Below are 17,415 nucleotides of genomic sequence, written 5' to 3' on the forward strand. Positions count from 1 at the left end.
TTTTAAGCAGTCCCCCCTACCCTTGTCCCTCAACCAAGCTATGTTGAGCTTTCTCAAGTCTATGAGATAATCATATCAAGATAAACCCTATGTTTTGAGAGCTAACTGCCCATGGAATTCAATTACTGTTACGTAGTGATAACTTGCATATTACAAACTAGTGTTGTTACCAGTACTTTTCTCTCTATAAAGGATACCTTGGTTATCTCATTACGAAGTTATATATCTACAAGAGACTTTGGAAAAAAAAAAAAGGAAAGGAAAATCACAAGTATTAAGTGATCACTACACTACCTTAGTATTTCAGTGCCATTTTAATGAAAGGATCCAAGACCCTGTTTTATACTGATAGAATGCCATCGCTTCTATCCCATCACTAACCACTTTTAGCAACTTGTCCTGCCAGTGGTTTTTGAGACTGTTTTCAGCCAGATGGTAAGCACATTCCTAGCTGGTCTCAACGCAAAGGATAACCTGTCAGAGAGACATTTCTTCGTGCTTCTGACACTCGCACCTGCTGGAGGAGGAAAAAGCGCAGGTCATCCATGCCAGTGAACTTAGATTCTCATGTGGAATGGTTTATAGAAGAAAAGAGCCCCCACCTTATTTAAAAATCACTTGCATGAGGCACTCTTTTGAAAATGTTCTCCTCATCTGGAAAATAATTTGGCTCTCTAATGGTGGCATTCAGAAAGCCAGGGCAGGTGTTTTGGTGGAAGGGCAGGAGGAGGGAGGGGATTGTGAGCACCTGGGGAAAGAGAGGGCACATCAGGGGTCTCCTGCCTTTGATGGGAGAGAGTTGGAGACAGCAATGACCCTGGAAGCAGAGGAGAAGCCAGGCCTGGGCGCCCACCTCTTTGGGCCTCTTGCTTCCAAGGGTGAAGAGAGCGGCCGTAATCATTCTGCTGACCCAGCAGATTTGAAAAGATTCCTCCTGCAGACACTGGAAAGCCCCTTGCTTCCTCAGCCATTCAGTCTGATTTCTGAAATAACTGTGCTGTTTCCTGGTTGTGGTGAAGCGGCAGGGCCTGAGGTTTTGAGCGACTCCGTGGGCTGTGGCCATCCGCCTGGTTGGGGTGCAGGTGGGGGTTGGTTAGCATACGAGCTCGCCCTCCACTGAGCTCCAGGCCACAGGTCAGAAATGTGAACCAACCAGCCATCTAGTGGGGGCAGGGTAACGTGGAATTCCCTAACGATTGTTAGAGACAGATTGTAAGGAGATTTGTCTGATGTCACCTTTTCAAGATGACCCTGGACCTGCCCGCGTCCAGCGTGGCAGCAGTGGGCATTTGGAAGGTGGGTTTGCTGATGTGTTCTCTTTTCTCTCCAGACCCTGCTAAGGCCACCTCGGACCTGACTGCCTGGTTCAGCCTCTTCGCTGACCTTGACCCATTGTCGAATCCTGACGCTGTTGGGAAGACTGATAAAGAACACGAGTTGCTCAATGCATGAGTCTGCAGCCTTTGGAGGGAGCCTGCTAGCCGCTCCCCAACAGCTCGCGTGGGGCCAGCAGAAGCATAAAGTGATCAGTATGCTGTTTTAATATTTACGTGCCATTTTAATAAAATGCAGGGGTCCAAGGCCCTGTTTATATTGGTATAATTCTTTACTCTTATTTGGTAAAAAGGGTTTCAGCGTATCTCTATGTGGATCTACACAACACAGGAGTGTCTAGAAGCCGTGTGTCTCCTGCCCACGTCCCATCATGGCTGCCGTGGTGCCCCTGGGCTACCGTGAGGTCCAAGTTCAAGTCATGAACCCACTTTGTATCAGGTTTAAATGACACATCCTGCAGCCTCAGAGGCAGTAGAAGGCTAGCGAAGCTGAAATGCCTCCTGTTCCCCCGGCCTCTGTTTAGAGGGGGACTGCAGGAAGAGTCCCTTTTCCTGCCAGGCCACCTTCCAGCCAGCTCTGGACAAAGCTCCGGCCAACCAAAGACACCGTCCCCACAGCGCCTGCCTGGTGGGCCTCGTGTCCTCACACGGGCGAAGAGCTGGGCTTCTCTCTGCTGCACAGACCTCTCTATGGAAAGCAGCCATACTTGCAGATGCAGTGTCTCCTCTCGTCCTCTTCACGGCTGAAATTCAAAAGCATGTATTTCTGGAGCCCCTTTGTGACATGAATTGTTTGGTTTGTTTTTTTGTTGTTTTTTTTAATTAAATGAAAAAGATCTTTGACACACAACGTGCATGTAGTCTGTTGTAGGGACTCTGGGTTGTGCCGAGGGAGGCCTTGCGGGTGTGGGGGCTGCAGCGGACAGAGGAGGACGGGTCCCCCCTGCAGCCTTGATGCTGATGACTTGACTCCGAGCATCCCGCAGGTAAGGCAGGGGCGGGGGAGGATGACATGGGGCTTCTGGGGGTCAGGCAGCGGTAGGAACCATAGTTTTACATTTGGGCACAGAAGTGACTCGGAAACTCCACTGCTGTGAGAGACCCCAGAGCTGGCGCCGCTCCTCCCCTCTCGTGTGACAGGCGACCTGCTGCATAAAGGCCACACACGTGCACTGAAGCCCATGTGCACCCCTTTCAGCGATTAGTGGCCCTCAGTGGGGGTGGGGTGGATGGTTAGCCAGGAAGTGGTTCTGGGCCTGGCTGGGCCACTTCTCTCCTGAGCGCCTGCTGCCTCCGTGCGGGCTCTGAAATGGCTTCCTGGGGCCACTTCCTGAAACACGCACAGGAATGCCCTCCAGGAAGGGCCTGGCCCCAGCAACCTCTGTCCTAGCGGACACCTGGGAGAACTGGGGAGAGGCCTGTTGAAGGTGTTTCTCTGCGCAGGAAAGGATCCCGCAGGAGACGTGGGGCGGGCCCCAGCGTGCGGAGCGCATGCGCGGTGCTCACTTGCAGGCCCAGCACAGGCTGTCCGGAGTCTGGTGTGGTGGAGTCTCATTAAGCAGATTCCTCAGCCTGGTGGCATTCGTAGGCTTTGAGAATGTCAAGATTCAGCACCGGGCCTCACCCCGTCACTCTTCCCACACTCACGCGGGCGTCCTTGCTGTACCCCTAACTGCCGCCGGCCACTCTGGGCCTGTGCGTTTGCCGTGCACCCCATATGGGACACTGTCACACCCCTACGCACCCCTCGGGAGCTTCTGCAGAGCCCACCTGCTCCACAAGGACTTCTCCAAATGCAGCCTCCGGGTCTGCTGTCAGGAACCGGCTCTCGAGAGTCCTGACAATCCCTCAAGTCGCTGCCTTGCCCTCCTGCCGCCTACCATCTCCTCCGGCCAGGCCAGGATGGCGCCCTGCCTGCATGTGCTTCCTGCATCTGCCTCTACCACTGGGTGCCGCAAACCCCGGAGAACAGGGTCCCTATTTCCCCAAATCTGTCTCCCCCAACAATCAGCATCCTGGAGTCACCTTGTAAGCAGCCGGTTAATGATTTCCGAATGGAGTTGCCCTGCAGGGAATGCAGACTAAGGAGTCAGTTCCATCCTGGGTCACATTTGTCTGTAGCCAAGAAACCCCATAGCAGCCACAGGAAGGAGAGGAAGCAGGAGGGCCTGACTGCTCCCTCGCTGGCCCATGGGGGATGGGAGTGCAGGGGGAGAGTACAGGGGTGGGGTCCATCTATTTTGAATGGATTACTTTAAATACTAACAGGCTGCATTTTAAAGTTGATCTGTGAGTGGAGGGCAGAGGAAGATTATGAGAGTTGGACAGGCTTTGCTGTAAGGAAATGGAAAGAGTTGCACGTGAAGACATTTTCTCCCCAAATTTTCTTGACATTTTTTGAAAAAAAAAAAAAAGATTCAATTCCCTTTCCCATCTGCAATCCACTTGGCCAGCCTCTTGATCCCTTTTGATAGACATGTTTTGATCCAGGCTCACACACAAAGCCCCTAGACCACCTCTCTAGTTTAAGGAGAAGCAGCTGCTGCCTGCTTCTCTTTTAAGTGGACCGTGTGCCAGCCGGGCCAGGGGGCTTCCTTTGGGACCCACCTGGGGACCCTCCCCAGCTGCCTATGGGCTGTCTCTGGTATGAAAGTGCCCTGCCCTCTTCCTGTACGAGCTCACTTCTCCCGCATTTCGCCCCATGTTAGGCAGCCCCTCTGAACCACACTGCACAGGAACCCTCGGGGAGACTGCGCGAGCACCTGTTCCTGGAAAGCTTGCCTGCCCTTTCAGGTGGTCTGTGAGCCTCCCTTCCCTCAGCCCACATACGAGGAATACACAAATTTAAGGGAGAATATACAAATTTAAGCCAGAAACAATTCTGTCTCCTTCTTCTTTCCCCAGCTGGCATGGGCTCTTGGTGCACTTTATAGATTTATTCCCTTCAAAATGTAATTTTAGAAATGTCAAGTTGATTTTGAGTTCTGGGAGAGTGAGAAAAGCATCCGTCAGCTTCGGAATTAGAAATGCAGCAACTTAGGAAGAACCAGCACTTTTTGTCGGAGGTTTTTGCCCAAGAAAACGTGATCCGCTCAGAATTGGCAGCCCTGGGAACCCTGAGTTGCCAGTGGGCACGTGGGCCGGGCTCATCCACTGTGACCAGTTTTCATGACAGGTGTGGGGCCAGGGCTGAGGCCCCGAAGGTGCTGTGTGTGGCCACCCAGCCATCTGGGGAAAGATGGCACCTGCCAGGCTCTCCTGCTTTCAGCCCATGCCCACCTCCTGGAGCCAGCTAACAGAACACACTTCCCTCTGTCAGAGCCTACCTCAAAGAGACACTTCTCCCCCAAGGCCAACCTTGGCCATGGCTCATGGCTAAAGAGTAGCACTATTTGATTTTGCCAATATATCAAAGTTGCACCTATTTTCGTGATCAACTAGTGCCCTCCAGATAGGCCTTGGCAGTTAATCCTCTGCTTTGATTTAAACCATCAGCCCAGTCCTCTGACTGCCATCACCTGCTCCCAGTGCAACGATGTAGGTCCCTTCAGCTTTGTTGGAAATGGACTTCAGCTTGGAGCCAACTCCAAATGATTGGCGGATGGCTGCCAAGAATTCTACATTAAGAATTCTGATAAATGAGTGGTTTGGGGGTAGGAGTTGATGGCCACCAATACTGCATTAGACCTGGTCTTTCATGGGGTTTTTAGGGTTAACTCTTTTTTTAATGGACAGTAACTAAAATTCTGGAACTCTGAGAGTTGGACATGTATGGGTGAGAAAAGAAGAAAAGAAACCTCACCCAACTGAAACTGACTCCAACCACCGCAAAAACAGGTAACTGAAAGTCTAGGTGTAGGCTTCAGGCACAATTGGATCTAGGGGCTCAGTTGATCTCAACAATTGTCCCCTCTTTAGTTACCAGCTGTAGTTCCCCATGTTGCTTCCTTCTAACAGATGCTTTTCATCAGCAGACAACGTGGCCACCAGCAACCCTAGCCAAAGTCTTGGAATTGAGTCTGCTTTGGGTCCTGTGACCACTCTTTAGTCTCAGTGGAGACCAAGGGGTGCTGTAGTGTCTTAGTCCATTCTCTGTTGCTATAACAGAACATCACAGACTGAATAATTTATGAAGGAAAGAAGTTTATTTAATTCATCATTCTGGGAAGTCCAAGGTCAAGGAACCACACCTTGTGAGGAGGGCCTTCTTGCTGCGTCATAAAATGGCGGAAGGGCAAGAGAGCTTGAGAGAGAGAGAGGGAGAGAGGGAGGGAGGGAGAAGAGGAAGGAGGGAGGGAGGGCGTGGGGGAGGGAGGGAGAGGGAGGGAGAGAGAGAGAGAGAGAGAATGCACTCAGCTGAACTCATCCTTTTTTATCAAGAAACCACACCTACGATGAGGGCCTTAATCCCTTCATGAAGGTGAAGCTTTCATGGCCTAATCACCTCTTAAAGGCTCCACCTTGTAAAACTGTTACAATGGTAATTAAGTTTCTGACACACACGTACTCTGGGGGACATATGCAAATCATAGCAGGTGGGGTGGAGAACAGTCTGTTTGCTCAGCTTGTCATGTGCTGGCATCTGACCCTCAGGCACTGAGAATACAGAAAGGATAGTTCCTTAAGGCAAAATTGGGATGCAGGAAAATGCAATAGAGATCCACTCTGGTTTCCACTGGAATGAGTTTGAGGAGACACTTGTTTTGTCTTTCATGAAGGGTATGGAAAGGGGTTGTTAACCACTTCGGTATGGCACTCACTGGCCGAGAAACCTTGCCCACAGCCGGCACTCATAGGCACGATAGTTTGTGCTGTGCAGTAACAAATCCGTTTTGCTCTTGTGTGATGAGGAAAGCTTTAAAGCACTGAAAGCTTGTTTTACTTTACAGGCAGCTTCACTTGTAATGTAAATCAGAATAGGTAACATATACATATATGTTTTCATTACGTTATTTTTAAATGTTAACAATTTTATTTTGATCAATGAAAAATTAGAAAAGTCATATCTCGGCTGTCGGCTAAAGTCGACGCTCGGCTGTGCATGTTCATCTGTGGCTGTTGACTATAGTCGGCACTCGTACCGAAGAACTGAAATGCCTTCCAGAAACCCCACTATTAGAGCCCTTTTGGGGACACTCCCAGGCGGGGCACTGGGGCTGGAAGCTTGGAGCTCTCAGTGGCACATTGAAGACACCTGCCATCCATCCACATGATATCAACAAATCACAAAAGGGGTCACACAGCTTTGTGCATCCAGGCCACTATATCCAGATCAGAAAACTTGAGGGGAACAAAGGGATGTCAAACAACAAAAACTCAATTCGTAGAAAACCAGGACTAGAACCCACTACAATATGTTCCAGTGCAGACCCAGGTTCTAGTTCTGTTTTTCCAGGACTGACTCTGGGGCCAACGCTTCTTTTACATCAAGGTGCTTGCTACAATGCTGAGAGTTGTAGAGAAAAATCCAAAGACAGGCAAAACTCCTTTAAGCACCAATCTCTCATTTCTCCCTTCATCATTCCTTGTTTGTTTTTTTTGTTTTCCAAATCAGTTATTAAATACACCCTTTGGGGATTGAATCTAGGAAGTAGTTTAAGACAGTAGTTAAAAGAGTTTGCTCTGAAGCCAGACAAATCCATGGTCAAACCCGGGCTCCCTGAGCTGTAAGTCACATATCACCTCTGAGCTTGTTTTCTCATTCATAAAATGGGGAGGGTGACAGCCCCTGCCTCTTGGGGTTAGTAATACAAGGATTATGTGAGCTGATGCCTCCAAAGCCTTGAGCATTGTACTTTCACAGGGCAGTACAAAAGCATGGCCACAAATGTCACCAAAGTTTACCCTCTTGCTAAAATGCTATTGGGGGAAGGGAAGGATAGGGAGAGATTTGTAAAGGATATAAAATTACAGGCAGATTGGAGAAATCAGTTCTAGTGTTCTATAGTACTATAGTATAACTATAGTTAACAATAGTATATCATTCCAAATAGCTAGAAGGAGGATTTGCATGTTCCCAAAATGAAGAAATTATGAATGTTCGAGATGATGGATATTTTAATTACCCTGATCTGATCACTACACATTATATATATCAAAACATCACTGTATACCTCATAAATATATGTAGCATTGTTGTTATAAAAAATTAAATTTTAAATAATGCTATTGAAGTAGGAATCAGAGGCTGCTACATCTTCCAAGGAGCTTCCATAAGACTCTCCAAACCCCATTTTCTATTCCCATAATACATTCACTTATTCCTAAATCCCGGAGGAAGAGCGGGAGAAGCAGAACAGGACCAGAAAGCCTACTGAACAAGTTGACCCTGATCTTTCCATAAAGTTGGACAAAACTCTGTGCTCAGATTAGGAGAAATGAAATAACTTCTCTTCCAGACAAAAGGAAAATGCTGCAAAACTCACCGATCTTAATGTATCTTTAAAACGAATCACAAACCAGAACACTGATCAAAAGAAATTAGGATGCAGAGCAGTTAAGACTCTCAGATGTGTTGATGGGAATGCAAAATGGAACGGCCACTTTGGAAAACAGTGTGGCAGTTTTGCAGAAAGTTAAACACACACATACTATACAGCCCAGCAATCCCACACCTAGGAATTTACCCTAAAGAAAAAAAAAAGTATGTTCACACTAAAACCTGCATGCGAATGTGGATAGCAGTTTTATTTATAATCCCCCCAAACTGGACGCAACTCAGATGTCCTTCAGCTGCTGAAAGAATAAAAAACTGTGGCACATGCATTCGATAGAATATTATTTAGCAGTAAACATGAACAAACTATTGATACATGCAACAACATGCTAATTCACATGGATATCATGTACCCACTGATATGATGCAATGGGAAAGGCATTTAATCTCCGTGGTAATCGGTCCCCAAACTCATAAACCAGTCTACCGCAAGAACAATTTCAAACAAACCCAAATTGAGGCCATTCTACCTGACAAGCACCTTTCAAAGTTGTCAAGGCCATGGAAAATAAGAAAAGATTGAGAAACCACAGGTGGGAGGAAACTAAGGAGCCACAGCAACTAAATAATTGCCTTGTGGGATCCTGGATTGGACCCTGAACCAGAAAAGGGGACATTACTGGAAAAACTGGAGAAATCCAAATAAAGCCAATAGCGTAGTTAATGGCAATGCACCAATGTTCTCTGGTTGGGCAGCTGCCCTGTAGCTGTGCAAGATGTTAACCATCATAGAGGAAGCTGAATAAAGGGAATGTGGGGACTTGGTACTATCTTTGCAACTTCTCTGTATATCTAAAAATATTGCCACATAAAAAGCTGTTTGTTTGTTTTTTAAAGCCTTCATACTGCGTGGTTCCATTTGTATGACATCTTGGGAAAGCCAAATCTAGAAGGACAGATATCCGAGCAGTGGTTGCCAGGGGCTGAGGTTGCAGGAGGAGTTGACCGCAAAGGGGCAGGAGAGAATTTTGGGGAGTGATGGAACTCTTCTGTAAATTGATTGTGTTGCTGTTTATACCACTGTGTGCATTTGTCAAATCCTTAGACCTGTATACTAACAAGGGCGAATTGTACTTATTTGTAAATTATGCCTTAATAAATATTATCCCGAAGAAAAGAAAGAAGAAAACAAATTGGATTCTGGATCTTCCACAGAGGGATGTCAGCATTACAGGGAAAGAGAACTCCTGGGACATCACATGAGTCAGCCCGGGTTGCGGATTAGGGAGTCTGACTGGCCTCCAGCTCCACGGAAGAGAAGGCTACTCACACCTGTGTCCTCCTGCAGGTGTCTCCCAGCAGCCTTCTCCGCACAATCAGAAGAGGTCAGGCCATGCTTCGGCAACAATCACCACCACATCCCAGTGGCTTAAGACAAGCAAGTTTGCTTCCTTTTTCACTCGTGCTCTATTTCCAGCGTGGGTCAGTGGGCTCTGCCCCACACACCCTCGGGGGCTTGTGCTGATGAAGACATCACTAGCCCACAGCTGATCACACAAAATACAGGAGCCTCTCAGTCACAAGGAAAGGCCGAGTGGGAGGGTCCTGCGTGGGACGTTTGTGCTTCATCCTAGAAGTGACACACTTCTCTCCCTCCAGTACCCAGAACTGGTCACGTGGCCCTGACTAACTACAAGGGCCCGGGAGATGGGACGGGGTGGATAGAATATTTCATGAGCACTATACTAATCCTTAAAAAGTTTCCTGGTCTTTAAAACTGATTTTAAAAACCTTGCAACAATAAAGTTTAGTTTGTTCAACGGAAAGAAGAAAATACATATGTATGACTTAAAGGAGGGGTTTTTTGTGTGTGTGGTTTTGTTTTTAGTAGACAAATGTCTTGTTATGCTGGCAATTCTGTCTTCTTATAGGAGATCAGGACAACTCCTTGCAAATGTACTATTATAGACCCAATGGTCAAGATTCCTGCCACATGCATGCTCCTTCCAAGCACTCCTGGCTCCCCTTGTGCCAGGAGACAGTCTTCAGCTAGTAAGTGAGTCATGTCCTGCACCCCAGGACCTCCTGGGCTCAGCTGACTAGCTCAGGAAGCCAATGTGGTGGGTCTGGTAGAGTAACTTTTCATGCAGAGAAGAGTCAGAGTTTATCAGATTCTCCCTCTTTTGATTCTGAGCTGGTGATAATATGGAATAATTTGTCAACTGTAAAAGCGATAGGCACCACAGCTAACAGAAGCTACATGCAGTTACTATAAAGCGCTAGGCTGGAGTGGCGGGACCACAGAACAGGGCCGAGTTGCTGAGTCTCTGTGAGGACTGAGCATCGCTGCAGTACTGCTGCTCTTCTAAGCCTCTTTGATCAATTTCACCTCTGTGTACTCTTCTCAGAAAATAGGACCTTTGGTATTAATATACAATAAACACCCATGTCCTGCCCTCTGATCATTGGTAGGAAACTGACCTGAGGGCCCTACCATTCTCGACATGCCCCGATGCATGCTCTAGAGTTCTCAAGCGTTTGGCCATGTTCATTGAACCAGTGTTCATTCTTTCTTCTGGAGAATGTGATTAAACTCAACCAAATGCTGGAGCCCATCAGGCTCTCTGTCTATCTCTTCCTTTTTCCTTCTTGCTTCTATTGCCTGGCACTTCTGGAGCATTTTAGGAGAGTGTCCGGGTCACTGGGATACTCCTCTGCCTATTGCTGGGACACACCCTTGGACAACATACGTCCAGCGTTGGGTAGCTACTAGCCTCAGGACAAGGGTGGGCAGCTTCCGCACGACTTGTCCTAGTAGTAGAGAGCTGATCGGAAGTGCTCAGGAAACCTCTGAAACCAGATGGGGTCCCATACCCAGGCTCCCTCTTCCAGCCAGTGAGGGGGCAGTTAATTTTAGGAATGTCTTGTCAGCCCAGGCTGGATTCTATCTCAGTCCTCACAAGCTTCCTTCTCTAGCCACTTCAAAGGGAGCTCTTTTACTGATTTTGGTCCTTAGGTGTTGTCTCGCTGATATATCTTGCCCTGAACTGTGGCGCCCTGAGGGTCTGTTCCACATTTAGCATTTCCTCCACTGTCTCCTGCCTGCAGCACGGATAGAAGGCGTTCGAGACAGATCAACACCCTCACTTCCATTCTCTTGCAGCAATTCAGTGCCATTTCTGACAACTAACTATGTTATAAACTCTTTCTGCCCTGCTAAAAACTCTATTCTGGTGCAGGGATTTATGGACCTCTTAGTTTCAAGGGTTCTATATTACAACCTTTGAGACCACATGTAAGTTTTTGTGAAAATGTACTTATGTGGATTTTTAACCTGAGGAACTGGTTAAACTCTCCATAAACTCTCGGAGGGGTCACGAACAATGAAAGTCAGACACATTCATGCTCGTCATCAGCTTCACGCTGACACACAAGGCACCAGAGCGCTCGGAGCCTCCCCTGGTCACCAACAGCCATGCGGAAGCAAGCTGGAGGCTGCTCCATCCTCTTCCCCCACAGGGAAGTCACCGCCATTCCGTACTCTTTCCTCTCTCCTCACCCTTAATGACTGAGTTGCCCATGCGTGGGCCTCGGCAGTCAAACTGAGGTGTATTTTTATCTTGCCAATAGGATCTGCCATCCTGGGTGAGTTGTGACTTAGGCTCCAGCTGGAAAGGAGGATGCTAGCAGGGAGAGGACAAATCCTGACAACACACTCGCTGGAGCTCTAGCTACCCACAGTTTGCCACCCATCTGTTACCTGCCCTCAGAACATGCCCCGAGGGGAGCCCTTGCTCCTCGATCTTGGGCTTAAATGGCCAGCCTGTGGTGAGAAGCCCAGAGCCAAGCAGTCTAGTTTTTCTTCCCTATAAACCAGGTCTGGGGTTAAAGAGAAAACACCTGAAAAGACAGGGGAGTGGGCCCAGGCAGAGAAGCCTGGAGTGTCCTGGTCTCCTAGCCTTGCTTTCCCGGTCTGGGCAGGGTAAGGAGGGCCAGGCACTCAGGACCGCCGTGAGCAGGGAAGATGGTGGAAAAGGTCTGTGGGAAACCATGTGTGCATGCTCTGGCCTCTGCCATGGGCTGCCGGGGTGGTAGGGCACCTGACTGCCCCACCTGCCCCTGCTGAAACCCAGGAAAGGTGCCAAGCACAGACAGCAGAAAGCAGAGAAGGAGGTTGGCCACCCCTCTGCTGGGGGGATGCCCTTGGGCTATTAATCATGTTTATGCGTTTACTCCCCTTCCTCTTTCTAACCCTATGTGGAGTATGGAAAAATAAAAACAGCTCTAGCCCATGGAGTAGCTGCTGTGTGCCAGGCAGTGTGCTATGTGCACACAAGCCCACTTCATTCTCTTAACTATCTGATGGCATAGGTTGTTTTTGTATGTGTGAATTTTTAAAAATTGAGATAAACTTCACATACTATAATCTTTATCATCTTAAGTGTATGATTCAATGGTTTTTAGCACATTCACAAGGTCATTCAACCAACCCATTACCTGATTCAAGACCATTTTTTGTTATCCCAAAAAGAAAACTTGTTGTCATTAGTAGTGACTTCCTATTTCCCCCATCCCAGATCCAGACAACCACTAATCTACTTTCTGTCTCTATGGATTTTCCTATAATGGATATTTCATACCAGTGGGATTATATAGTGTGTGGTCCCTTGTGACTGGTTTCTCTCAATTGGAATGTTTTTAAGGCTCTATCCATGTGATACCATGCATCAGTACTTCCTTTCTGTTGCTGAATAATACTCAATTGTATGGATATGACACATTTTATTTACACAGTCATCAACTGATGGGCATTTAGATTGTTTTCACTTTTTAACAATCGTGAATAATGGTGCTATGAACATTTGTGCACTACAGGTTTTTGTGTAGACATCTGTTTTTATTTTCTTCTGTATATAGCTAGGAGTGGAATCGCTGGGTCCTTTGGTAACTGTATGTTTAACCTTTTGAGGAACTGCCAGAGACTCTTTGCCAAATGACTACGCCATTTTACACTCCCACCAGCGATGTATGAGGGAGGGCTCCAATTTCTCCACATCCTCACCAACACTTGTAATTATCTGTCTTTTTGATTATGGCCTTCCTAGTGGGTGTGAAGTGACATCTCATTGTTGTTTTAATTAGCATTTACCATTTAATGGAAGCAGCTATTTGCTATGGACTGAATTGTGCACCCGCTAAAAATTTATATGTTGAAGCCCTAACCCCCAATGTGATTGAGCTTGGATATAGGGCCTTTGGGAGGTAATTACAGCAAAATGATATCATAAACGTGGACCCTGATCCAACAGGATTAGTGTTCCTATAAGAAGAGACACCAGAGAGATTGCTCACTCTCTCCATTTTGTTATAGAGGAATTATTATCTCTATTTTATAAATAAGGACTCCCAGGATCACGGGTCATCCCTCACTCTTGTCTGTTGCCAAAGTCTGACTATTTCCCCTTATGCCCACTGCCTCTGGGTTCCAGAATGTGGGAGGGACATAGGTGTGGCCCGCTAGCTGACCCAAATCACAGATGACACAGTGCTGAGACCTAGTTCAGTGACTAAGGGGCAGAACCTTGCCAAGGAGAAATAAGCAAATGTCTGAATCCCCAAATTGCTTTCTATTCTGCTGGCTTATTCCAGCTACAGATTCAGAAACAAATAGCAGAGGCCCAAGGTCTTACACGCTGGTGATTCTTAGCCAAGGTATCTACTGCAGCCTGTCCTATGCCTGCATTCCCAATCTTCTCTCATATGAATTCTAGGGTCATAATTTCCATAACTTCCATCTCACATGTACCCACTTTAGGCAATCTCTGTAAAACTGACCAAACAACCCTTAATAACAAGTGTACTTAGAAATAAAAATCACAGTCAAACAAATCTCCTGGCCATTTTCAAGCTTCTACAGTTTGCTTAGGGTGAGGAGTCCTTTTCAATTTCCTAGATGAGGCGGTTCAAAGAGTATAAATGAGGGGACAGATTTCTGGGCTCCCTGGTGCCCACTTCACAAATCCATCTCAACCGAGTGGAAGGCTGTCAGTATGGGCCACACTCCAGGAAATGCTCTGTCCTCTGATCTCAAACTCCAACCTTCCCCAAAGACACTTTCCAACCCTATTCCAGGCTTAAATAATTTCATCCTGTTTACTTTAGAGTATAAGTGTGTTGGGACCATTTTTTCTGGGAAAGGGGATAAAACTGAAATTATGCATGTAAGGATTCTTCCACGGAGCCAAAGTTCACTCTACCAAGCGTTTTCTCAAGCCACCTTGATTTTAAGAGATCTGCCACTCATTTTGATTAAAATGTAATCTTTTGTGGCATTTCCTTTCTTTTCTCCCTACTTTTCCCCCTCCCTTTATGTTTAAAAATTAACATGTATATTTTAAGGCTAATAAGTGCTACTAGAGAAAACTTAGAAAAACAGAGAAGAAAAATGTTAAAGAATTATCTACCCAGGCACAACCACTATTAGTTTTATTTTTTTTTAACCCACATGTATGTATATATATATATATATTTTTTTTTATTTTTTTTACAAAACAAAGGGAGCACACTAGTTTGCGATCTCCTCTTTAGCCACTTGGCGTAAGTGCTGCCCCACTTGATCAGAAAGGTTGAGCCAGTTTCTTCTTCTAATAGCAGATAAAAGAGTGACCATATTCTCCCCTCCTTAGCATGGAGTATTATCCTTCTTTTTATTCTTTGCCAATTTAAAGGCAAATTTTTGTTTTAATGTTCATTGCCTTACCCGTGAAATTTAGACATCTGTTGTCATGTTGATCACTTCCTTTAATCTCACCTGCCTTCACATCAGGAATACATAAAGCAGCCAGCTAATTCATCTCCACTTTATGTTGCAAACTGGACGATGGATGGATGGTGAGAAGGTGGAGGGAAGAGGACTGTCAGCAGTGCTGCAGAATGAAGGTCATGTTGCTTCCTTGTCTTATACCAAACATTACAAAAGGAATACATGCTCGTTGTAAGAAAAAAAATTAAATATTTCAAAAGGGCATACAAACATTGTGGGAGCTCCCTTCTACGCTCTCCTCACTCATCAGATCCTATTCTGGCAATGTGGCCACCTTTAGCCTCCTCCTCCTCCTACCTCCTTATTATCTTCACAGGACCTGACACACTGGCCATAGGTTTGGGGGAGTGGTTAGGAGAAAGGGTTAGGGATCTGAAAGGGAATAGCTTCTTCATATAGAGCTCCCAGGGCTTGCTCCAGGGTGGTCATTGGGAAAGGAAGGAGAGACCACACCAGGTGCTTGTCTGTAATCAAATGGGCAGGTGAATAGAGTCAGGTACGATTACCCTGTCTGCACTGATTCCAGTCCATATGAAAAATGGCAGGCTGTGTATTGCAGCACATGAGCAGTGTCCTTTGTTAACTCCTGTCCCTTGAGTGTAACCTGTTTCCTTTACAAAGTGGAATAGAAAACCTAAGAAAAGGTTTGCCTTTCCAGCATGAACCCTTCTCCCCATTTGGCAGGTCCTTGTGGAGCCCTACATCCACCTTTATCCATCTTGCTTCCAGACAGTGGTTTGAAATAACATCCATTGCCTGCAGAGCCATGCCCAATTCTGACTAAAGGAATGTCAGCGAAGTCATGCTTAAAGCAGATGCCAAGACTTGGGTAGAATTTGTAGTGTGAAAGGGGACCCATTCCTTGTTATCAGAAAATCTTTTGGAGGAAAAATGATCTAATTGTTCAAATTCTCAGTGTTATGAATGAGAGAGCCCATCACTAAACTGATCTGGAAACTTCAAAAAAATTATTTTTATTCTTCTCTTTGAGAGCTGTAAATGCCTATGGAATGGGATAGGTCATTTTAGAACCAGTGAATGAGTAGCCTATTAACTAAAGGAAAAAAACCCAGACATTTCAGGTGGAAATATTTTACACTTTCTTGAGAAATTCTAACTTTCCTTCTTTTCAGTAAAAACTGATCACCTATGCCACCTTTCTTATATCATTTCCACAGAAAATCCTTTTCTTCAAAGGTCTTACTTTTCTCCCCGTTGGATTGTCTCAGGTGGCTTATAGCATTAGACAAGTTAACTTTTAGGCACACACAGCAGAGACTTAGTATCATGTGAGCTGTTCAAATAATAAAATTTTATATGAGAAAGCTTTGTCTTGGACCTAGTCCAAAAGGGATTCTTTCAAGAAGTATCCACTCTAAAATAGCAAGCTTCATTTTCTGGACTCAGAGGACAGAATTATAAAGCAAGACGCTTGGTGACGGTGGTGATGATGAGTATATGTGGGTTAAGGACAAGGGGTGCTATGTTGTATTAGTTCTCTAACCCTATGTTACAAATAACCCCAAAACTTACCTGAAAGCAACAAACATTTGTTATTTCACAGTTTCTGAGGGTCAGGAACCCAGGAGCAGTTTAACAGGGTGGTTTTGGCTCAAAGTGTCTCATGAAGTTGTCATCTTGAGGCTTGACTGGAGATGCCTCTGCTACTCACCATCAAGTCTCTCCATAGACTTTCTAAGTATCCTCACAGTATACCTTCTCCCATAGTGATCCAAGAGAACAAGTACACCCAAGACAAGGCCAGTCTTTTTATAACCTACTCTCAGAAGTGGCATGCCATCACTTCTGCCTCAATCTCCCACACTTAAGGGCTGGTAAATGAAGCTCTACTTCTTGAAGAGGGGAGTATCAAAGAATTTATGGACAAATCTTTAAAACAACCACATGTATGATACTACATCTAGTCTCTAGTCTGCTCTTTAGTCTACAGCAGAGGTCAGCTAATTTCTTCTGTAAATAGCCAGACAGTAAATAGTTTGGGCATTGTGGGTCAGACTGTGTTGGCTGCAACTACTTAAACACTGCCATTGTGCTGCAAAATAGCTATTGGCAATACATAAGCAGATAAGTGTGGCTCTGTTCCAGTAAAACTTTATCTACAAAAATAAGCACAGGGCTGGTTTGGCACATGGACAGTAGTTTGATCCCTGGTCTATACCCTATAGAAGTTATTGGAAGTCTAGCATACTCAGTGATTTTGTTTCCTTGGTACCACAGTCTTGTTTCAAACAAATTCATCCAGATGTCATGGCAGTCTTGTCTGCTACCATTATACATCTCTGCAGCTTGAAATTTAGTGGTGAGACAACAGGAAGGCAGAAAGGCAAATCTGAGAAATTTAGGTGGCAAAAACATGAGGACATAGATAGTCCTTACCTTTGGAAATGACAGTAATAGCAGAATAAAAAATGAGAGCAGGCTTGGTACAACAGGGGCGAGGCTGTCTTTAATTCCATTTAATCGCTGAGGTTGATATAAGGCAAGAAGTTTGAGAGATATTCTTTAAAGTGGTACTGTGGGTCTAGGATATAGCACTGAGATTTGCAATGAAGGCGTGACTTAAGGGATCCATCTTGATAAAGCCCCTACAGCTCCAAGAACCATGAGTTGTACAGGGGGAAACTAAGACTTGTGAGTACCAAACAAGGTGAAGGTGAAAACTGCCCAGAGAGCAGTAGGGAGTATGTAGGGGGTAATGAGACTTCAGACCTAAATGGGATCTCATTCTGTGGGATGGGAGGTGGGGGTGGGGGCAACCCCTCAGTTTGCAATATTCAGAAATAAATCCCAAGTGATTATTT

The 17,415-nt window shown here is 45.9% G+C and overlaps 1 protein-coding gene across 21 annotated transcripts in view; it reads left to right on the forward strand.

Annotated features, from left to right (window-relative positions):
- Nucleotides 1-2,184, forward strand: part of ICA1 (islet cell autoantigen 1) — a 148,783-nt gene extending 146,599 nt beyond the window's left edge. For all 21 annotated transcript variants that reach the window (XM_012757107.3, XM_020289833.2, XM_012757109.3 and 18 more), the window contains one exon: nt 1,331-2,184. In XM_012757107.3, the coding sequence (XP_012612561.2) occupies nt 1,331-1,452 (122 nt within the window). In that variant the 3' untranslated portion in view covers nt 1,453-2,184. The remainder of the gene's footprint in view (nt 1-1,330) is intronic.
- The last annotated feature ends 15,231 nt before the right edge of the window (nt 2,185-17,415 follow it).

Source organism: Microcebus murinus, chromosome 9 (assembly GCF_040939455.1).
Source record: "Microcebus murinus isolate Inina chromosome 9, M.murinus_Inina_mat1.0, whole genome shotgun sequence".
NCBI lineage: Eukaryota > Metazoa > Chordata > Mammalia > Primates > Cheirogaleidae > Microcebus > Microcebus murinus.